The sequence below is a fragment of the Corapipo altera genome, unplaced genomic scaffold, assembly GCF_003945725.1.
Source record: "Corapipo altera isolate COAL_440 unplaced genomic scaffold, ASM394572v1 78, whole genome shotgun sequence".
Classification (NCBI taxonomy): Eukaryota; Metazoa; Chordata; class Aves; order Passeriformes; family Pipridae; genus Corapipo; species Corapipo altera.
The window spans coordinates 6171177-6194321 of record NW_020884904.1 but is presented as its reverse complement, the minus strand read 5'-3'; the positions used below and the strand labels follow the sequence as shown (position 1 = coordinate 6194321).

General features: G+C 37.4%; 1 protein-coding gene across 1 annotated transcript in view; it reads right to left on the bottom strand.

The window, feature by feature from the left end:
* The window catches only part of OTOG (otogelin), a 97514-nt gene that overhangs the window by 7311 nt on the left and 67058 nt on the right, over positions 1–23145 (bottom strand). The window contains exons 35-54 of the mRNA XM_027651289.1: positions 22916–22995; positions 20657–22514; positions 18778–20389; positions 17989–18157; positions 16900–17036; positions 15552–15641; positions 15006–15189; positions 11965–12185; positions 10946–11084; positions 10032–10226; positions 9015–9227; positions 8154–8258; positions 7678–7788; positions 6401–6502; positions 5849–5947; positions 3946–3986; positions 2763–2838; positions 1689–1867; positions 813–917; positions 248–367 (exon numbers count right to left, since the gene is read on the bottom strand). Coding sequence (XP_027507090.1) covers positions 248–367; positions 813–917; positions 1689–1867; positions 2763–2838; positions 3946–3986; positions 5849–5947; positions 6401–6502; positions 7678–7788; positions 8154–8258; positions 9015–9227; positions 10032–10226; positions 10946–11084; positions 11965–12185; positions 15006–15189; positions 15552–15641; positions 16900–17036; positions 17989–18157; positions 18778–20389; positions 20657–22514; positions 22916–22995 — 5836 coding nt within the window. The remainder of the gene's footprint in view (positions 1–247; positions 368–812; positions 918–1688; positions 1868–2762; positions 2839–3945; positions 3987–5848; positions 5948–6400; positions 6503–7677; positions 7789–8153; positions 8259–9014; positions 9228–10031; positions 10227–10945; positions 11085–11964; positions 12186–15005; positions 15190–15551; positions 15642–16899; positions 17037–17988; positions 18158–18777; positions 20390–20656; positions 22515–22915; positions 22996–23145) is intronic.

The window sequence follows — 23145 nt, the reverse complement described above, 5'->3', positions numbered from 1 at the left end:
ATTAAAAAAATAAATTAATTCTGAGAATAAGAAGATGTGACTCCAGCTGCATAACTGGACAGACTGGTAGCACATTATATGTGTATGGTTATAACTTTTAACCTTTAAATGGCCAGGTAAAAATGTAGGCATTGCAAGAATATATAATTTCTCCCTTCTTGAGGTAAAAAACATTAATTGTCAGTGTTAATCTTTTCACACCAACATAAACCACAGCTGGAATGCAAACAATGTATTGTACACTGACCTTCACACATTCAGTTTCATTAAAGGGTGGGCAGCCAACTGCAGAGGAAACCAGAACTGGTCCTATTGCTGTGTTGGTGCATTCATATCTGATGCAGTTCGAAATCCAAACAGCACCAGGCTGTCAAAAATTGTAAAACAGAAATTTTACTGGGCAACTCAGCAAAAACAGTATTACAAGTATGCATAAAACAGTTTCATTGAATGTGATCTTGAATGAATCAACAGTAATACTTACAACAAAATGCAATTCAGATGCATGTAAAAGTTCTGTTTAAGCAACAGATTTGAAAGTCCACCAAATACATACTGTTAAGCAGGTTCTAAATTAGTTGAGCTAATGATAATTCTCTGATATATATATAAAAATCCTTTCTACTTTTATTGACAGCTGTATGGTTGACTCTCCAAGAAATTAATGTTGCGTACATGCAAAACTACTCCAAGTATTTGGCCAAATAAAGCTCTTTTTTGCAAATTTTATATGGCAACATGCATACAGTATTTCAGAATTTTTTTTCTTTAATTCTAAATATTTTGAGGGAATAAAACATGCATAAACTCACCTTAAAATTGGAAACTGTGCCATTGCTGAAAGTGTGGAGACAAGACAAGTTCTTGCAGCTACCACAGCAAGTTGTTAAATCTTTTGGAGGCTGATAGACTTGGTTCTGCCAAAATCAAATAGATTACTCCTTGTATGAGACTATTTTGCAAATCAACATTTTATTATTGTAACAGGCAGATTTTTTTTTTTAGGTATCTGATTTTAGGGATATTTTTTAAATAACTTTCAAAACTGCACAGCTTACATTCATACACACTGTACATTCATGAAACTTTCATGAAATACCTTTGTTCTCAACTGAAGTAAATGGGGAGAAGTTTCAAGTGAGAGAATGAACTGGTCTATCTATTGTTTTTCAAATATAAGTGACAGCTTACTTCAAGAACCACTGAAATTTTGACTTTTTACACATCTATATAATATTCCTATGGTAACGTATCATATTTTGTAAAAAGACAATGTAACATTTGCTTATTTTATAAAGTTGTTTTCACAACTTTTAGAATTTTTATTCTATTTATAATTACTCTCTTCTCTACTCCTATTGAGCTAATGTCTGCCAGGAATTTGTACCAGTTTGCTCATAATGCAGCTGAAGTTCTGCAGGGTGCAAGGAGGCAGTATGCTATTAACCCAAGGAGCCAGTTTCTATATACATTAGTTTGTAAAAAGATGCACATGGGGAGAAAACAGTGAAGGGAGTGAGACTTTTATAAACTTCTATTGGAAGTGTGGTAGCACATCATTAGAGGGAGATCTCCTGGTTACTCTTTCCAACTTATTCCTGTGACTGTAATCTGCTCAACAAAACCCATCACAATGTAATTAAGGCCACCAGTTACAATATACATGTCTAAATTTCTGAATTTCTTACAGCTTTGCACTTGACAGCACAGTCTATCGAAGATGTGTTTATTCGGTAGTATTTAGTGGAGGGATCAATCACATTTGTACAATAAGAAATATGGCAAATGCCATCTGCACTGTGTTCCACGATTCTCTGTCCAGGAAGCAGCACACCTCTCTCATTACTCAGGCAAACTTTGTCTCTCACTACAGGAAAACACAAACAGCATGGTCAGGACAATCAGCATGGTATGAAAACTCCATTAAAAATGTTTCCAACAGTAAAACTGGAATGGAAAAAGCTACTCCACCTCATTAAGAATTATGGATCACATTCTCAAACATGAATTGTTAGTAGTCTAATGCTTCACTATAATCACCAAATTATTTCAAATATAACCATGCATGAAATCTAAATAAGCACATAATATTTTATTACCTGCACCACCCTAATAACAGTGCAGGCTTCTTCAACTGTTTTGTTTCTTAAGACTACTTCAGGATAATGTCTATTTCTCCCCACAGATTACCGAGGGCACAGAGGATAATCAGGTCAGAAGTATATATCTTTATTATAGAAATCTAAGCAAGGACAATCCCAACTCTCTCAGCCAACTGGGTGCCCCATAGGAATTATTTTTTCTCCAAGTTTTCCCAGACACTATTTGGCACGCTTTAAGATGAACTCACATGGTGCTGAATGCTATTCCTGACCTTGTAAAGTGTGTAAGCATGTCTACCAGCTCCTGAGTAGTCTCATAAGGGTTAGTGGGACTTTTCTATATGTGGACATTGTGTGTGTGTTCTAGTTTCTTGCTGGAGTCCTCGCTGCTTAGCCAACACCACTCAACCATCCTAAAACTGTCTGTTATTTCCCTGCACAAACTTCTCACTGCAGGAACTAACAGAATACAAGGACAGGCCACAATCAACCAAATATTTAGTGAGGAGTCCTATTTTCTTGCCTTTTCTTTCACTATTTCTGAATTCTGTCAGTTAATTCTTTTCTCCTTGGTGCCATGTTCAAAGTGAACACCTGATTCTTAATTTACCTTAGCACTTGAAAGGGTATTTCTTTGAATTAAATTATTTTCTGACTTACCACATTTGTACTTCACACAGTTACAGATATTTTCTGTACTGTTCTGAAACTGTTCATCTATCTGAAGTTTCTGCCCCTAAGAGTACAAAAGCAGAAAAAAAAAATGAAACTACAGTGTTTTTTTATCTGTATGATCTTTTTCTTTTAAGCAACTTTTCTTCAGAACTTGGGTAGCAGTATCTCTTACTCCTAGAAACCTATTTTGAATCCACTTTCATCACCCACAGAGACATTTAACTTATTAATAATAACCAAATGCGAATTTTTTTACACTCAGTACAGCAGACATTTAGGACAGAAAAAAACTAAGACTGGTCAATGTAATGGCCTGCCTTTGTACAAAAGTCTCCACACAGTGTGGAGTGTATTCTTTCAGAGTGTAACTTAATGGATGTAAACAGTATCACAATAGCACAGATGCACATTTAATTTGCCTTTTATTGTTTCTATGTAGGCACAGTAAGATTTTTCTCCTATGTTTATGCAAGTTCTGATTCCTCATGTCCAAGTTTCTTCATCTAAGAAATGAAATTACTAACAACACTCTGACCTTACAAACCATATTGAATTCTCTCTATAAAAAAATTCTTCCCATTTCTTCCTAGGACTCAAAATTATAATTTTTATAAATTATTCCCGCAGTAATATTATTTTCTAGATAAAACAGTGACAAGCAAAATCCAAGCACACCCAGTGTTAACTGGGAATCCAGCTCAGGAATGCTAATAAGCATTTTGTAATGCAGAACAAGTCACAATGAAATACAGTTTAAAGGTTCTGATTAGTCAGCAGTCTAGGAGTATGACAAATGTTAACATATTCACCACAACAAATGGTATTAAAAAAAACACTGATGCACTAAAGCATTTAGTTCTAACACTTTAAAATAAAAATTTTATCCTTGGGTGCACAAAGGCAGTTCCACTCTACTAATACTCTGGGGGATGATATGGTAATAAACTCCAGAAATACCAATGCCATAAAATCATGTTATTCTACAAGGTATTCAAACTAAACTGGCTTCTTAAAAATGTATATATCTTATTATAGAGCAATTAAAAAAGAAAACAAAGAATTATGTGGCATTTCATATTTCACCGATAAAACTATTAGTAAGATGCTGATAAGCAGATTTATTAAGAAATTAATAAAAGAGTACTGACAAAGAAGACAAATTTCATACCAGTTTGCACTGAGGTTTGGGGATTGTTTCACATGCACATTCTGAAACAAAATACAATAACAGAAACAGTAGTTTAGCAAGTTATATGCCCTTTGTGTAAAACAGACCATCAGAGAGAACAAAAATTCCAGATTTAAAAGTCGTCACTGAAGAAGTTCTTGAAATATACCCACCTGGGGAGTTCAGAATCATGTTTGATGTCTATGCCATTCTGAAAACTAATAGCAGCTTCTCTGACCCCCTTTACTCATTACAACAGTCAGCAGCAGAGTATCAACTGCAGTTCACCTGAACATATTAAAGAAATTATGGCCATTCTAGCTGCTGGTCTCCTTGCAGTGCTGACAATCATTACAATCAATATAAAGCAATTGAGAATTGTGCTTAAGGCATCACAAAGATGTATGATATATATGCTACAGTCATTGTAAACTGGTAAATTCCTGACCTGTGAACCTAACTTCTTTTTTTGATAGACAAAAATAATTGACTAACTGTGGTGGGTTGACCCTGGCTAGATGCCAGCTGCCCACCAAAGCTGCCCTTCTCAAACAGACAGGGGAGAGAAAATATATCAAAAGGCTCGTGGGTCAAGATAAGGGCAGGGGGAGACCACTCACCAAATATCATCATGGGCAAACCAGACTCACCTTGGGGAAATGAACTGAATTTATTACCAACTAAATCAGGATAGGATAATGATAAATAAACCCAGATTTTAAAAACACCTTCCCATAATCCCTCCCTTCTTCCTGTGCTTAACTTCTGATTTTTTTCTATCTCCTTCCTGCCTGCTGTGCAGGGAGATGAGGAAGGGAGGTTGCAGTGATTTCATTACATACTGTCTCTGCCATTACTTCCTCTTTAGAGGAAGGACTCCTCACTTTCTTCCCCTGCTCCAGCATGGGGCCCCTCCCATGGGAGACAGTTCTCCATGAACTTCTCCAGTGCGAGTCCTTCCCATGGGCTGCAGTTCTTCACAAACTGCTCCAGCATGGATCCCTTCCATGGGGTGCAGTCCTTCAGGAATAGGCTGCTCCAGTGTGGGTCCCTGATGGGGTCCACAAGTCCTACCAGCAAACCTGCTCCAGCATGAGCTCCTCTCTCCATGGGTCCACAGGTCCTGCCAGGAGCCTGCTCCAGCACCGGCTTCCCATGGGGTCACAACCTCCTCAGGGATCCACCAGCTCCAGCATGGAGTCCTCCACAGGCTGCGGGTGGATCTGTGCATTCCAATGGGCCTCCATGGGCTACAGGGCCACAGCTGCCTCACCACCATGGTCTGGACCACAGGCTGCAGGGGAATCTCTGCTCCAGCACCTGAAGCACCTCCTCCCCCCCCCTCCTTCTGCACTGACCTTGGTGCCTGCAGGATTGTTTTTCTCACATATCTCTTTCTCTCACTCTTCTCTTTGGCTGCAGTTGCTGTCATGTAGCAACTTTTCCCCTTTCTTAAATACTCTATGCCGGAGGTGCTACCACCATCACTGGTGGGCTCAGCCTTGGCCAGCAGTGGGTCCAGCTTGGAGCCAGCTGGCATTGGCTGTATTGGACATGGGGGAAGCTTTTGGCAGCTCCTCACAGAATCTGCCTCTGAAGCCCTCACCCCCACCAAAACCTTGCCATGCAAACCCAGTGGAAACTGCTACAACATTTTCAAGATGACAAATCACCCAGTTTGGACAGCAAATTCTACAAGATGCTATTCAACCCTCTGAAGCAAGAAAAATCAGAAGAGGCAGATTAGGAAGTTCTGTACTGTGAAATGACTTTGCTACATCATTTGTTCATGAGCAGATCACGACGGTACAGCTGGCTGAAACCAGACTCAAAACCAAGAGGCCAAAGCTGTTTTCAATATCTTATTGTCTAAGGCAACAATAATGAAAATCAGTGACTTTACCGCATGTCCGAAAGGGGCAGCACTTCTCTGGGCTCCACACCTCCACCAAAGACATGCCCAGCATACATTTGAATTCAGGACAACGATGTATTTCACAAACTAAAAGTAAAGAAAAGAAGGTTCAATAAATGCAAGGTTGTCATGTTTTGATGAATAGAAATATGAATCAAGATATAATAGATTACTTATAATAAATACCTTTAGAAAACATCTTATTCAAAAAGACTTACAATAGAAATTTAATTGTTAGATATCAGGTGATGGTAGCATGGAGTACAAATACTCTAAGCAAATATTTAAATAGTTTTTAAATATCCTGAATTTGGGGCCTGAATTTACTCATTTTTCTCCATAATACAGATATTCGGATGATGCTTTACACACAAAGGTTTAAAAGTAAAGATTATTTGTTCGGGACTACAGATGACAGCATGCTTACATGCACAAGGGGAGCAGTATTTCTAATCCACAACTTTTGGCACTGAACCTCCACACTACAAAATTTGACATGCTCTCTATTATTTAGAATATCAAAATCAAGTCAAAACTTACTACATTGGTACATAGGGCAACACCTGTCAGTAGTGTTGCCATCCACAATAAGAACTTCTCCTTCTTGACACTTGGGTATTTGATCGGAGCAAGCCGGGCATGCTGAAGAAAACAATTATTTAAATCTAAAACATAGGAAGAAATTTTACTACTGCCTACAAAACATTCCCATAAGTTTATCACAGACCCAAATGAAAGAGAACAGAGGTGCTCCCTATACAAGAGGCTAATTCACAGTGCAGCTTGCCTTTTCCTTTGTCCCCTGCTATAAAGAATGAATACATTGTGACCAAACATGATTTTCTCTCCCTTTTTTGCTATGAAAAATTTTGCTAGGTTTTCTCTCCTACTAGCTCACACTGCTGTTTTCTGGAATCTTTGATCCCAAATAAAGGGCATCTCCTGTGATCCCAGTGTTATCTTCCCACTTGAACACATATGAAAACCACAACATGTACTTTTCAACATGTACAGTATAAAGACACATTATATCAAAAAAGAGTCAGAAGGATGCTCTGCAGACAGTGAGAAGAGCCAAACACTGTACATTGTTAACACAAGATCAAAGTAATCCCCTGATTACTGTAAATAACAGAAGTGTAATTCACGGTTTTTATTAATGCCCAAACTTTTGCACATGGAAGTGCTAATCAAGGCAACTGGGCCTTTGAATCACAGATATCTGTGCAAAGATAAACTCAATAGAACCTGATTATCATATTATTATGCAGAAGACAACTGTATAGTAATATCGGGGCTCTTACACTAATGCCAAAAGTGCAATTTTTTTATTGAATTAAGTCATTAAAGGTCAAATCCCAAAAGACTTGAATAAATTTGCATATTACTATCATATGGCATATTTGTCATTGATTAATATGGACCATGGCTCATATAGCAGAACATAGGGAGTAAAAGCATATATAACTTTAGTCTTCTTTCAGACAAAATATTTATGCAGCTAATTCACACCCTATACATGGACAGTTTCTCAAAAGCCCTGAATTCCTTCATTCCTCACCCATGGACTCCATTACCAGTCCTCTGCATAACCCATGAATACTATTCAGTTGCACAAAGGTATTCTGTGACTTTTCATGGTTGTTGCCATTTCTTATGTTTTGTAAACTTAATGCCCATTGTTTTAACCACTTTCAAGCCTTATTAGGAAGGGAGAGCTAAAGGAGGTACAAGGAGCCCTAATCTGCAAGATAATAATAAATAACATTGCATATGCAAAAACACACTTATAATGTCAAACAGTCAGGCTACTGTACCACATATATAGGAAATGCAGCAGGTATTCTCCACCCGAGCAGCAATTAGTGTCTGATCATCCTGGCAGCTTGGTATCTCCTCCACTGGTTCACATTTTTCTGGATCACATTCTGAAAAAAGTACAACAGATGTATTTCTTTATATGAAGCTCAGAATTCCTCCTTTGTTATGCTATATTCCTAAGAAAGGCAGTGCAGAGCAGAGAGATACTACAAGTTGCTTTAGAAAAAACTTCTACCTTGTATCACAAGAGAGCAAAGACATTCTTGCCTTATCAGTAAACCGAGACTACATCATATCTGCTCAAACTGAGGCACAGACCAACCCCAATCTTTTAGAATAAAACAAATTTTGTAAGTGGTCATACTAGCAATGGTATCTACACTAACTACCTTTGTGCATCCAAGTTGATCTATTTAGTTTACTAAATGTCTTTTACAGGGTGAACTTTTTTACCTTTTGAAAAGAAACCTACCACAAATGTAGCTGGGACAACAGGATTCTTCACTGTAGTAAGTGACCAACTTTTCCAAGGCATTACACTCAGGGATCAAGCGTTCACAGAGACTCTGATTACAAACTGTTACATACAGGGAAAGAAAAAAAAATAACTACCTTCTAAACTATGCATTTTTAAGTCAAGTAGATCAGTGACAAGCAGTATTTGCAGTTAGATACCCTAAATCTCCAAATAACAACATGCATATGAAACCACAATGAACTAGCAAAAAATCCCAAGGCAATATTAAGAAGTGTCCATCATTTGCAGCACTCTCCATGGAGGCAACACTAAACTTTAGTTTAGTAAGAACTGAAAAAACAAAATTCTGTGACAAACTCACTGCATCATATCAGGTGATCAAAACATGGGAACTGAAATTTCTTTTTGAAGATGGGCTTTCTAAGCTAAGTAAGGATTAAAAGAAAAAAACCACTTTTCTGTCATTTTTTTACTCCTCACTTCGTAAATTTGATAAACAATCACCAGAACACTTTTTCTCAGAATTACTTATATCTTTTGCTTGTATTCAGATGTTAAAAATACAACAGTAACCTTTATGGCGGAGAGAAACACAATTCATATCCAAATAAACATATTGCTCTTTTAGTCCTCTTAACCCTCACCTGTACCTCTACTTCTGCCCCAAAACCTACTGGATATTGAGCCAAACAGTAAAAAGTTCCTACAATTTTCTAGTAATCTGTTAATTCAAACCAAAGTCATTTCCATTTGCTTCAAAATTAAGATATGTAATGGGAAAAAAACCCACAATCAGAGAGTAAAGATATCTGCATATTTCAGTGGCAGTATTCATAATCATTAAGGAATACTTACTACAGATCTTCTGAGGACAACATGTCTGATCACCAGGAACATGCAAGGTCACTTCTGCAAATCGCTGACAGTCTAAATCGTGGGTATCTGAACAGTTGTACTCCACTGGAATAATAGTCTCACTGTCGACACATTTTTGCATACAGCATCCACTCAAAGAAGTGTTCCAAATCTCACCCACTGCGTGAGGTGTTCCTGAGCTGTCTGTACAAGCTAGATCAGGACAACAGAAAACAGAAGTAATCCTTTTTTATTTCAAATTTTGACCACCATTTTCTATGAAGTCTAAAAATCCCAGAATTTTAAAGGCTTCACCCATTTCCATCACCCCACAAGAAAGTGAAAGAGAAGACAGTCTGAGATTGAGTCCCTGTGGAAAAGCAAGACACTCAGTATCCTCCAGAAGATCCGGGCCTCCACTTTGTTTTGTGTCTCCACACAAAATACTTTTGTATTTCACACATATCAAAACTATTACTACTTTACAGTGTTTTATGTTGTCTGCTTTATCATAATAAATCTTAATAAATCTACATCTTTAAGGTTTGTGTTGTTAGGCATTGGTTTCCTATTTGGTGTGCTGAGGCAGAATTATAATAAAAATAAACATGAATGCTGGCAGAAAGAATATAGGACATATACATGTATTATTCAAAATGTGTAATTAACTGTTGCTGCATATTTTTTGAATGCCATTAAGTATTGAAAGGCTGGACCCTTGGCAAAGAGCTTAGGTAAAAAGGAGGCCAAAACTAACATGCTTAGAATACTAGAATGCATAAACAGACTTCCATTTTGAAGAGCACTCTTCAGCTGAGAGGTGAGCAAAATGTATGTCACAAGGACATTCCTTGTTCGCTCACCTGCCCAGCTAATGTTTGCTGAATATCTAGAATCCTCAACTGAATGACATATGCAAAACCCACACAACACCAAACCAGAACTCAACTTATTAATAATGAAGTATCTGACCACCAACTTGCAGATAATAAAGAAGAAAATCACATCCAAATATACCACATTTTTCTTCAGGAATACAGATAGCAGTATGAGTTCGGTGAAGGATGGTCCCTCCAGCACAGACACAGCCTTCTGTCAACACTGAGCAGGAGTCTGAATCCAGAGAAGCAACCTCATTATTCTGACAACTATCTGGAACCTCACAGGCAGCTATACAAGGCTGATAGGAGAAGTTCTCAGAGCAGGGGAAGGCTAGAAATAAAATAAACAAATCACACATTCTGAAGTTGTAATCACATGAGGCAATACCTAAGAGAAGAAATTATTGTCTTGTCAACTTCCTGTGCTTGCCAATTCAGAAATCTACCAGTCTGACACAGCAATACAAACCAGTTACCTTCTACATGACAAATTCAATCAAAAGGGATTTTCAAGTACTTTTACTTCTCTTTTTGTAGTAACATTTTCATCAGGCTTTGGTTTGCTTTTTGGCAGTAGAGATATCAAACTATGTCAACAGTGTTGACACAAAATAATTCAAACTTCAAAAACCTTTGCAAATACTACACAGATCAGTAATACTGTTCAGAACTTATTTTTTTGTGGTTTCCTCCTTTCCGCAACCAATTCTGTTGTGTTTTGTTTTTATCACTGGGAAGTGGTTGAGAAATAAACACTACATTGCAAGAGAGAAGATTTAACTTCTGCATAAATATACATAATAAACCAGAGGTAGACGTGTGACCAAGGTTCTTCAGTTTACCTTTTCCATCTTTCAAATGGCTATAATGATCCTGATTCCTTTGAACACTGCTTGGAGTGTATAATAAAAAACGCTAAATTTATTATCTCAATAATAATTCCAAAGTACACGAAGACTCAATTGGTATTTTCAACTTACAGTAACTCTTGTACTAGGCAAGTTCTGCCTCTGTGAGCACTAGAGGTGCACATACATGCAGAATACTTACGGCAGTAATCAGAGCTCCTCCATTCTATACAAATATTAAATTTGTTGCACATTGCCACATAGGCAGCTAGGGAAATGCATGGATTTCGAATGTACTCAGTGTCTTGAACCCATATATCACAGAACAGCTCAGGTGGAACCTAACAAAATAAAAAAAAAAAAAGATATGGTGCCTTCATAGAGACTACGCTAGGTGGGAAAAAGACTGACCTTTTAAAGTGTCAGCTGCAAACAATGAAGCCAAAAGTTCTTGGTTTACAGTAAGCCTTCACTGGTGTACAGAGGCAATCTACTAGTATTTAAGAGTAAGACTTTCTGAATGTTGCCATGCTTATATTCCTCAGTTTCATCTCTTATAAGTGACAAAGTAAGAGGTAATACAGTTTTTCCAACAGAAGGCATAATTACTTGTTCTTTGTTCTTCCTTACTTCTATGTTTTTACCTGGTTTTGGCTTCCTCTTCATCAAACTCAACAATATACAAAAGGTCAAATGGTACTGCACTCATATGATCAAAATAATTTATTTGCACACTGTGAGTTTGTTATTTGCCTTAGGCTTGCTTTATAGGATCTGTTCTACCCTTTCACATCTCTGAGCTGGAACTGTGTCTCTAGAGCCTTTCAGAATGCAGGTTCTCAGGTTACCTATTGCAATTTGGGACTTGTTAAATTGCTGAAGACTTAAGGATTAATTAGATTCTAAAACTATTTTCTTTTACTTTTCTCTACATCTTATTGATACAGTTGAATTAGCTGAGACTGGTTTATGAATTAGGTGTTATTTCAAAACTAACAGAGATGAAATTCCAAAAGTGTTATTGCTAACTGTGACTCTCCTATCAAACTGCCATACTCTTCAATTAGTTTTACCCTGCAACTGTAGATGTAAGATAAAGTATACATCTCATTCAATAGATGTGTTTACATGCAGTCTCACAGTAACGAAATTATCAAGTATGCAAGATTATATCTGAACTGCAGCTCTCTCAAAATGTAAGCTTCAAAATAGTTAACATACATAAGGATGACAGCTGCTGAAGGTCTGGTTCAACACCATTCTTAAGCACTCTGAGCAGTCTGTGAGTGAGCAATTAGTTTCCTGATGCCTGTCTTCTCCAGCATACTTTAATGTGTCTGGCACTTGCCAGCTGTCTATAAAAGTCGATGGTGAACTGCTTTTGTTTAAAACTGTCCTGTTGGGTAGCATCAAGTCATTTTCCAAGGTTCTATCACAAAACCCTGTGAATTACCAGAAGGAAAAGAAAGGTTAACACCATGTGGTTCGTTCTGAAGAATGTTTGAAGTGGCACATTCAAACAAGTAAATAGCTTTATAAAATCTTACACAATATAACAGTATAACAACCTACAACAGATGTAGAAAGTGTTTGGTGGATCAAAACACACAAGTTTCAGAAAAATTAAGAAAAACGAAAGTAAAGATGCATCTATGAGTGGAAATCTATTGCATATCAAAGAGCTATTCAGAAAGTCCAGCTATGGCACAAAACTTCACCCCTCAGTTGCACAGGCACTAAACAAAAATCTATTTTAAAAAAGGTTACAAAGTACCTCTGTGTATAGCAACAAATTAAAACTGTAAATGTTGTAAGAAGAGGGAACTCCCATAAAATGCAAAGATGCTTATCTGATACTGTATTTCAAACTGTATCATACAGTATTTCATACTGTATCATTCTACTTATGCTTCTGAGCAACCTTAAGCATCTGTTGTCTGAAGAGCTAGCATAGAAGTGCAGTTTTTGGCACTTCCAGGTATATCTATATTATCACTCAGCAGGAGAAAAAAAAAAATCCAACTTTTCTATATTTGCTTCTCAGAAGGCAGCATCACCATTTTCCCCCCTTGTTTTAGCTAAGATAGCTGGTAATTTTGAAACATTTTGGAGCAAAAGAAGCAATATAACGTGGAGGGTGAGTCTGGTCAACACAGAACATCCAAGTATTACAGTAGCCTCCTCAGAAGGTCCTTTAAAAGATAGCAGGTAGAAAAAAAGCAGAATGACGGATGAGTCCCCAGTTCTTTCTTCCTAATCAGTTTCTGAGACTTTTGTATCAGACTTCTAGAATCTTTTTTTCTGAAGTCTCCACAAACACAATCCTAAATATTTATCTGTTCAAAAACTATTTGTGGATTTCACCCTTTTCTAAAGAACTGGTCTGTTTTACCATTTTTCACAATCGCTTATGACAAGAGGAAGTCACTGACAATCAGTGATACAGCAACAGGCATTCAGAGAGTAAAACAGCTTTTCAAACTGTAACCTTTATTTGATAAAAAATGTTTCTGGTTGAACCTTTTGAGGTTGTGAGTATATGCAACACAGATAGGAAGTATTTGATGGTCCCGAAAGACTTCAAAGGATTGCTGTCATGTCAGGGATATCTTTTTTCACTTCTCTTATACATTGACAAGGAGATTTAATACAGCAAAACTAAGGCTTCACATTTGTCTTGGCAGGATCTGGTTACAGCTAAAACTGACATTCTTGTACTCTCTTTCACCAGTTTTGCTGTAGAGATGTCAATGTTCCCTTCCCAAACTCCTCCTCTCCCCCACCAGCTCTTCACCAGCTGACACATTTGGCCAATCCTTGTACTGTAAAACACGCTGTTGTCTCTGAAACAAATCCTTCCAAGGGAGGACTGTACCACAAAACTGCAATGATGTCTTGAGTTTTAGCATTTCCATGAAGCTGAGAAATCAGGATCTACCAATACTGCAGTTAAGCTAAAAGACATCTGAGAAAGGTCAAATACAAGCAGCAGAATTACACAGAAAGCACAGGAGATCCGGGTGGACTAATTTAGCCTGAAAAGATGCACCACAAGAAGCTCACTTAAAGTAGGCTCTGTAAGTTGCACCAGACAGCACAGTGCAGGCAGACCTATGCAGCGAATCCCAGTCAGAGAGGAATACCAGAAATACACAGCACATTCTCTGAAGAAGTTGTACTTGCAACATCATCCACAGAAATGTGTTGTCATCTAGTCAAAATGCCTTGTAAACCAGGAATATAATGTTCTCAGTGCTCCCTATCACAGTAATCAAACACATAAAGGCAAAAGAGACTTTCCGGATAACTTGAATTGGGCTTACTAAAAAACCCCAGTCTTTACTTTCTTGTTTCTGTTTGATCTAATCACAATAACAACTAGACAAAGAGAGTAAGAACGGTTCTGAAAACAAAAGTTAGGGCAAATTACAGATAATAATCCAATTTCAAAATGGCATGAATTCAAACTTTGTGAGAAGCACATTACTGCCTTCAGGACTTGAAACTGGACTGAGCTATCACTGGTATTTGATACTGAGCTCCAGGCATTTGCCCTTTCTGAAACTGGAAAGATATCCACTGCAATTATATGATCTCTTTAATCCCGTTTTCCAGCTCCAATTTACAGCAGATAAATTTACAGATTCAGCTAACATGGTAGGGATTTACATCAACAAATACATGCTTGCAAAGGTTATAACACCCACAGCTTATTCAAGGCTATGCTTTTTAGAAAGAAAGAAAGTAGGCAAAACTATTGAACTGATCTAACAGAGGGCAACATGATGTTTATTTAACCTGTTATTATTAAGAAATTCCCTCTGAACTATTTCCTCCAACAGACTAGTTCTCTCAAGTTAACATTTCCTGAGAAATCTGACCTTTAGAAACTGAAAATAGTACATATCGCTTCCTATCAGATGGATATCAAACACTGTATCTGTAAAGGACCTATTTGATATTGTGGACTTATACCTGTCTTATTTATTTGGGTTTAGTTACAGCAGTCATGCCTGTGATTCAAACAGGTTACAGACAGGAGCAACACTATGGGCAAAAAGTGATTATAGGGATAGATGTCAGACATCATTTCAACAACTAAAAAAATTAATAATAGACTAATTTTAATAGTATCTTAAACTTTGCAATGATCTGCAATAACTCTTTTGGGACAGATCCTGCAATAAATAGTTTATATAATTAGGAAAATGTGTCTCCCTAGCATCTGAATGCCTTTATTGCTTACACTCGTCTATACTTACCACACAGTCCCAAAGTGCTTGGTTCTCTGCTACTATTAAACTCAATAATCATCACACCTGTGTTGTGAAACCACTGAATTCTGATTTTTGATGGGGTCTCAACTGCATACTTGAAGCCTGAATCTTCAACTTTGTATCCATATTTTCTAACAGTAGGCCAAGCAGATCTTGAATTTACTGTTATCTAAAAGACAGGCAGAAGAGAGGTTAATTGTCAGGTAGAAGAACTAAGGCAAGATTCTCAGCAGTTTAGACATCTAAATCATAACCAAATTCAAAAGAAGTCAGGCTCTCCTCGACAAAGATAATATAGACACCAAAGGGACTAAGAGTTTATGTGCCTTACTCTGTGACTTACCTCAGTAACTGTCCCTGTATGACAGTTTGGCTCTTTGAATTTAGTAGGAGTTTACTAAATTACGAAATCAACAATTTATATGACCTTTTTTGTTCTACATTAATCCTCAGTATCCATGTGAGAAGGCAGTTGATTACAGAAGTAAATATACCATCTAAAAGGAAAAGAAAAAGCTTCATAATACTTACTTTTCTACTTAAACGATTGATAATAATTTGGTTTGATACATAGGTTAGATTCAACGTTGCCAGGCACAAAGAAGTTGAATTTGAATTACTCTGTGGAGAAAGCAAAAATACATTAACCATAGTCATGATGTGCAAAATCTTTCTATGTTAGCTGCTTACTCTTTTTAGGCACTGGGAAATTAAGGATTTTTGGGGGATATATTATTAAGAAAGGAAATCCATTGCTGACTACAGTTTCAAGTCAGGACTACAAAGTTTATCTGGACAGCATTCGTGTAAAATAAATAAGGAAAATACTGTGAACCTCTTGTTTACAGCAACTGTGCTGTATCATACAATCTTTTGATTGTATGATACAATCAATTTATACAATTGATACAATTATAACAGAAATACAAGTTTTCAGGGGAAAGAAAATCAGTGGACTAGCGGTTTGGACACCAAAAAATATGAACTAACTGCCTGAAGGTGAGCAAGAATGAGACTGGGAATGATTATCTGTATGATATATGTACAGTACAGAAGTAATGGATCAGAAATACATGTATAATTCCTGAGTTAAAAGGCACTGAACAAAACAGAAAGTACTGAATGCAACAGGAAAGCAAATCTGAAAGTCATAAACACATCTTTTTCAAATCAATCATACTGAACTCCTGAAATTAACTTGCATAAGGTACAACTTGGAACCAAACTTTGTAATGGACATTTATATGGATAACAAAATTACCTAGCTTTCATGGAAGAGACTGGAATTTAAAGAGTTTTGTAAAGACTCATAAGAAATTAACTTTTCATGACAAAAGCCAATCCACACTACCCATTAGACAGGATGCCCACTAGGATTTCTCTCTTCCTCCCATGTCAGAAACTCAGAATGCACAGCATGATCCAATTCAGTCTGGCATTCCTACAGTCTTTTACGGCTCTGAAGATTGGTGTTTTCAGTGTGAATTTCTCCACATGAACACAGGTAGAAACCACGCATTGAAATACACTGGTGATAAATATCAACTACAGTGGTCTTTGTTAGGTGACAGCACTCACAGAAGTGACTGGTGCTGCGTATCCACTTAACCTCTCACCACCTTGTCTGTATTGCACAAACTATAAAGTAACATGGATCTACTTCTCATCTTCCAGCTGTCTCAGAAGGAACTATGCGTATGCAGTCAGGTGACAAAGTGTTATACAAACTGTGAGTGTTATAAAATGCAAGTACAATTCATAGATATTGCACAGGAGTGAATAATAACCACAACTCTGTAGTATTACTATGCTCTTGCTTTTAAGATACATCTTACTAGTAATACCAAACACCTTCTGTTAGCTGATAAATGTTAGTTACCATTCTACAGTCAAGGACATGGATGGTTATAGTTTCATCTTGAGTTTGACTAACAATGTAGGATGCTTCTTTGAATAAAGCCAAATGATTTCCATCATAGGTTACAATGCTCAGATCAGAGAAAATGGTGCAACGACCTGAGGGAAAAAAAGCAGTAAATTTTTTTCTAACTTATTTTAGAATTTCAGTATTACAAAATATGAAAATAAACAAATAAATTTTAGAAGATTAACTTACTAGAGTTTCATATATGCAACATATATTTTCAGCTATATTTGATACTGTTTCATGTCTGGAAATGGACAGCAGAGTCAAATCCTGCATATTTCAGGGGGACAACCTGCAGACCTCTGCAATTATCCTTACAGGTCTTGGCAGCAAGGGTTTGCAATTTTTAGAAACGCTAAACTAGGAAAAATCATGAATGACAGTAGCTCCCACCAGGTCCTTAGTTCTCTTCTAGTCTTGTTCCTAAGGTGGAAAGTTTCTATTTCCCAGTCTCATTGCTAAAGCTTTTGTGTTTCAAAGGGCTTGAAGTTCTACTCCGAGTTCATTCAAACTTTAGAGTACAACCAGAAATTCCAATTGCTTATCCCTGAATAATTTCCTTGCTGTTATGTACTAAATCAAACTGTCTTCAAGGTTTGGATTCCTTCTACCCAATTCCAGGTAACTGATGGGAGTGACTACTGTACAGAATCCCCAAACTGCTAACAGAGATAGTTAACAGTCTGGGGAATCTTCTCATCCTCAAGTAGATATAAAATGAACCAAAGAATCCACTGACTATGTTGATTAAGTGTCCCCTGATTAGACCAATGACAAGATGGGTCTAAGTCAGACTTGGACATATTTACTGCAGATACCTAAAGCTGAGTTAGAGGAATATCCTAAATCAAAGGAGTATTTTGATTTAATTTCCCTGGAGGTACCACTAGAATTATAACTTTCATTAGACAATGAGTAACCCCCTACAGTCTGCATCTTCTATTTCTATGCTATGGTATAGAAGTGTCAGTTCTTAGCCTTCTTACACATGCATTAAATTGGTAGCTAAATTCACTTCAAAGGTACATAATTGAAACTTACATGCACATTCCCACTTTGGGCAGCATTTGTCACCATTCATTTGAGTAGCAAATCCTAAAACTCCACAGCTGGGTTGAGTTGCATTGTATGGGCAGTTCTGGGACTTATTAACTTGGATCAGTTGTCCATCCAAGCAAATGTGTTTTATGCACTCATTCTCTGTGATTGGCTAAGGCACATTTAATAAAAGACACAGGTTACCATTCTTATCAATTTAGTATCAAAATATTGTAAAGTTTTTGTTTAAAAAATGGGTTCACATTCTTCAGGTACAGAATACTTGTCGATCCCTACAACGCTCATAGAAGCTACAAGTGAAGAGCATGTTGAAAACCTGACCATTCTGAGGACACCATTAACACTGCTGTCCTGTTGTAAAGGTGAGAACAGCACTACTGAATTTTTAACTTTACTTTGAAAAAAGTTGAGAAGGAAAAATACGGAAGGGCACGAGCAGGCATAATAGCGGGGATCTCTGGAAAGATATATTTTAAGGAGAGCGATATGACAAAAGCATATAAAAGCACCATTTTTGCCAAAAAACCCTTTTAATGGTCATGCCTCAGAAAACTGAGGAATAAAACTGAGTACAGTATAAAATTTAGGAAAAAAACATTATGCGCAATGAAATCATCCAAGGTTTCAGATACAATTGATAACATAACTGGGCTCCCTGTTTGATACAGATATTTTAAATTTTCAAGATCAAGGTATGGCTCACAATTTTTTTTAATCAGTGTGTAAAAGACATATTCCAAAACAGACAGATAAATATTTATAGCTACTCACTGTACAAGTTTGAAGAGTTGCTGTTTCTTGAGGCACCATAAAAGGTGATGCTGTGACTCCTGACATGGCTTCAGCTGTTGCCAGTCCATCAGAAAGTGTTGTAGTCAAGTCATGAAGTGGTTTGGTAGATAAATAGGCAAACGAGGAAACTGAGGGAGCTGTTGTGTCATTTCGATGACCAGGTATCATTAGCAGTGAACTCACAGAAGGTGTTTGCATCCCAGATGATATTTCAGGTTTTGAACTTTGAGTAGTACTGACTGATGATGCAGCTGTAGAAGAAAATGGTTTTGATTCAGAAGATGTAGGTATAGTAGACAGAACTGAAGTTTTGTTCGTGAAATATGGAGAGTAAAATGTCTGAGGTGTTTCTGGGGTAACAGTAACACCCTGAGTAAGAACAGGTTGGACTTGTGTTGGTAGTTGTGGCTCTTCAGATTTTACTGTGTCAAGAGGCACAGCTCCTTTTGCTTCTGAAGTAACAGAAGTGGGCTTCACTGCACTTGTGATGGGTTCTGTGACCACTTCTGCTTTGCCTAAAGTTGCTGATGCAATACTAAGATTTTGCCCAGCACTGCTTATCATTGAAGAGGCTGAAGCTGCAGCTGTACTTGCTACAAACGCGGAACTGAAGGTGGTGGCTGAAGGTGTGACCTGCTTAGGCAACACCGCAGTTTTCTCTGTATCGCTTTTGCTTGTTGATGTGGATGGCCCACTCCCCATCACAATGGGAATTTCTGTTGTTTCTGGTAACAAAACTGTTGAAGAGGCTGACTTAGGACCTGGTGAAGATGAGGTTGTTTCAAGTGTTTGTCTTGAATCAAGTGATTCAGAAAACAAGGCCTGGTGTGTGAATTTTAGATCCGTAGCTGCCTTTTGTGTGGAAAATGAAGGAAACGGCTCCTTTTTAATTGTTGTTAAAGAGGAGGAAGCTGCAAGCACTTTTGGTGAGAAAGAGGGAATTTTGGTGCCAAAAATAAAGTCAGCTGTTGTTCTAGTTGGGACTGTAGACTGCAAAACAGAAGTTCTTAATACCTCTGGCTGCGTGACCGAATCAGTTAAACGCAAATATTTTTCAGTTGGTAAAATAAGTTTTGTAGGACCTACTGAGGAAGGCAATATACTTGAATGAATGCCTTCTGGTAGCGAGGTCATTAAGGGGTATAAGGAAGGCAGTTTTGCTGTAGTGGATTTTGTTAGTGTTTCTGCAGGATATTGGTAAGCTGGGGTAATGCTTTGGCTCATCAGGGAAGGTTCAGAAGTCCGATGATCAAGTTCCATAATCTTCTGAGTAGAAAAATGTGGTATAACCATGGTCTTTGTGGTCTGTACTGAAAGTTTATGTCCTGAAGATGTCTGCCAAGAGAAGGGGCCTGCTGAAGATGGAGGCAGGGATGGCTGAGCTGCAGCTGCTGTAAGTTTCACTGTATCTGTTATACTTTGGACTGTAGGCTTCAGTGCTGTAGAAATTGTTTTAGTTTCTACTGAATATTTTGGTGTGGTTGTTATTTCTGGTATCCGTTGTGTTAAAGAAGGTGAAGAAACTAATTTATCTCCTAGATACTGAGAGACAGAGAAAGTATAAGAAGACTTTGTTACTGGAAGTACAACAGAAGGAGACAGAGAGGGTTTTTCTTTGCCTGTCATTACTTTTGTGGTTGTTATGAGCTGGCTGCTAAATTCAGAGGATGGGGAGATTGTGGCATTAGTAATATTCAAAATAGCTTTGCCTGGTGATTTTTCATATGATTCCGTTGTTACTAGACTTGATTGTTCTGTTATAGTGGATAAAATAGAGAAAGTCAGGACTGGAGAGGTCTTTTCTGTCGTTAACATAGATTTTTCTATAGTTGTTCTTGGGTATAAAGAGATTGTTTCATGGGATGTATGCATGGGACTGAGAGTTGTCAGTGATACTTCTTTTCCATCTGAGGGTAGTGAAGGAAGAGAAATGTTTAAAGGGATTAGAGAACTTGATGGTGAAAAAGTCAAGGCAGATGGCTTTCTAGTAGAGATGGTAGTAATACTTTGCACTTGTGATTTATCAGGCTGTGTTGTCAACAATGTGGTTTCAGTCCCACTAAGGAGAGTAAGTGGAGATCCAGTGATGGATGTTCTTTGAGATGATTCTCTTTCTGTAGCTACAAAAGGAACTGTGGTGGTTTCTTTGGTTTTCATTTCTGATGTGGTAACACTACCTGAATATGCTGAAGTGCTTGTCTTTGCTGTACTTGAAACCAGAGTTGACTTGTATTCAGTAGACGCTTTTCCAGAAAACAAAGTTGTCTTTGCTGCTAATTCAAGAGGGGATGTTATTCTGGATGTTTCCTTAACAGACAAAGGTGTCACTCTGATAGTCTCAGCCACAACAGGATACTTTGTGTATAATGTAGTCAGGAACTGTGTTGTATTTAGAACTGTGTATGAGGGGTAACCTGTAGTCGAAACAGTTTTAAATGTTTTTTTAAATTCACCTGAAGCTGGAGAAGCAGGAGTAGGTACAGACACTGAAGGTCTTTTTGTAGAAAGAGTGAAATATTTTTCAGTTGTAGAACTAGGGTGTAGTGAATATGGAGGGAAATAGGAACTTGATGTATGCTCCACATGAGATGTTGTTTTGGGAATTTCCTTTTTATGAGTTGCAAACGATAAAGTTGTTCCTGATGATCTCTCTTGAGTTTGTAGAGTTGTCTTCTTTGAACCTAGAGTTGTAGTGAAAGGTACCTCTGGAGTACCAGTCAGGTGTTGAACCATTATAAAAGGAGGTTCTACAGTTGTCTTTCCTAATGAAATAGATGGCATGGATGTTGGCGAAAATGTTGTCTTCACAGTTTGCTTGGTTAAAACAGCTGTTGCTGAAGACACCGGTTTTAATAAAGATGAAGTAGTGAGCATAGGAGAAACTGATGTTACTGTAACATTAGCTACTGTGCTAAAAGACTGTTCTGTGCTGATTTTTGTCCCTTCCGAAGTTCTTGTTAAGTTTACTGGTGTTGTATATGAAGGTACATCCAGAGGTGGTGATCTGGAAAACTGTGGCACATATGCAGTAGTTTTATCTGTTATTGATTCAAATGAACTGGGTGTAAACCTTATAACTCCTTCTGGCTTTACTTGTGCTTCTTTTGTGGGACGTGTTCTTATGGCTATTTCAGATATTTCCATTGTTTTAGTTTTGACTGGCATTTCTGTTGTTCTAAGTATGAGTGGCGTCCCAGTAAAAACAGAAGTAGCAACTGGTTTGCTTTCTGATTCTGTGCTTGTAGTCACTGCATGTGTAGCAGTTAGTGTCTGAGGTTTTGTGGCCCTCAATACTTCAGTGGAACCACTACTGATCACTTGTACCTTTGTGGAAGTTTCTGAACTGACAGCTGATGGAAACACAGGAGAAGTGTCACCAGAAGCAAACAAGCTTACACCAGATTTTGTTGTCCCAGATATTGCTGTTGTGCTTCCCCCAGATGTCATTTCTGTTGACTGTGATGAAATGTTTGATGATAAAGTTATTGTTGGAAGTGTTGTACTAGATGTAACAGCTGAAAATCCAGTTTTCCCTGTAGTTGCAGTGAGCTGCAATTTTGCAGCAAGTGTTGTTTCCACGTCCTTTGCTCCCGGTACAGGAAACGAAGTTAATGCTTCACCGATCGCTGCCAAACTTGCACTTGATGTTATGTGTGGGACTGCTGGTGTTTGAATGCTGGGAGACAAAGGTGGAATATCATCTGCAGGTTCAATGCCTGAAATGAGACACAGGAAAACAGCCTGAAATTCATGAATAATTATAGTATGAAGCTAACTTAGTTACAGGTTAACTCATATAAATGATCTCTTCAATTGCCTTTAAACTTCTAAAGCTTGTAGAAAAATTAAAAAATAAATTCATTAAATCATTTGCTTGAAATATAATGTTACTGAAATGTTTTGAAGCAAGAACATCTTACTTAGTTTAAGATTTGTCTCATATTTTTGACAAATGAAATTATTTTAACACAAGTATATGTTTAGTGAGCTCAAGATTCATATAACTAAGATCACGGTTACACAAATGTAGGCACTGATATTTGAAATTATGAGTAAAGAACTAAGAAATTAATAAGCTAACTATAATACATAAAATATATCATTTTTTCAGACATACAATCTTCAAAATACACGCATCTTTGAGTGATTTCATCCAGCAACATATTGAGAGGGCAGGCAGGGATGCATCCTTCCACTCTAAAAGAAAAACAGTTATTATTAACTAGATGAACAGTATCTTCCGGATTGAGAATTTAATTTTAGAAAAACTGAATTTATATATAAAGTATGCCTGGTTCACCTCAGTGTGAGGTGAACCTTCAAAATGTCATTGTCATGACTTCCCTT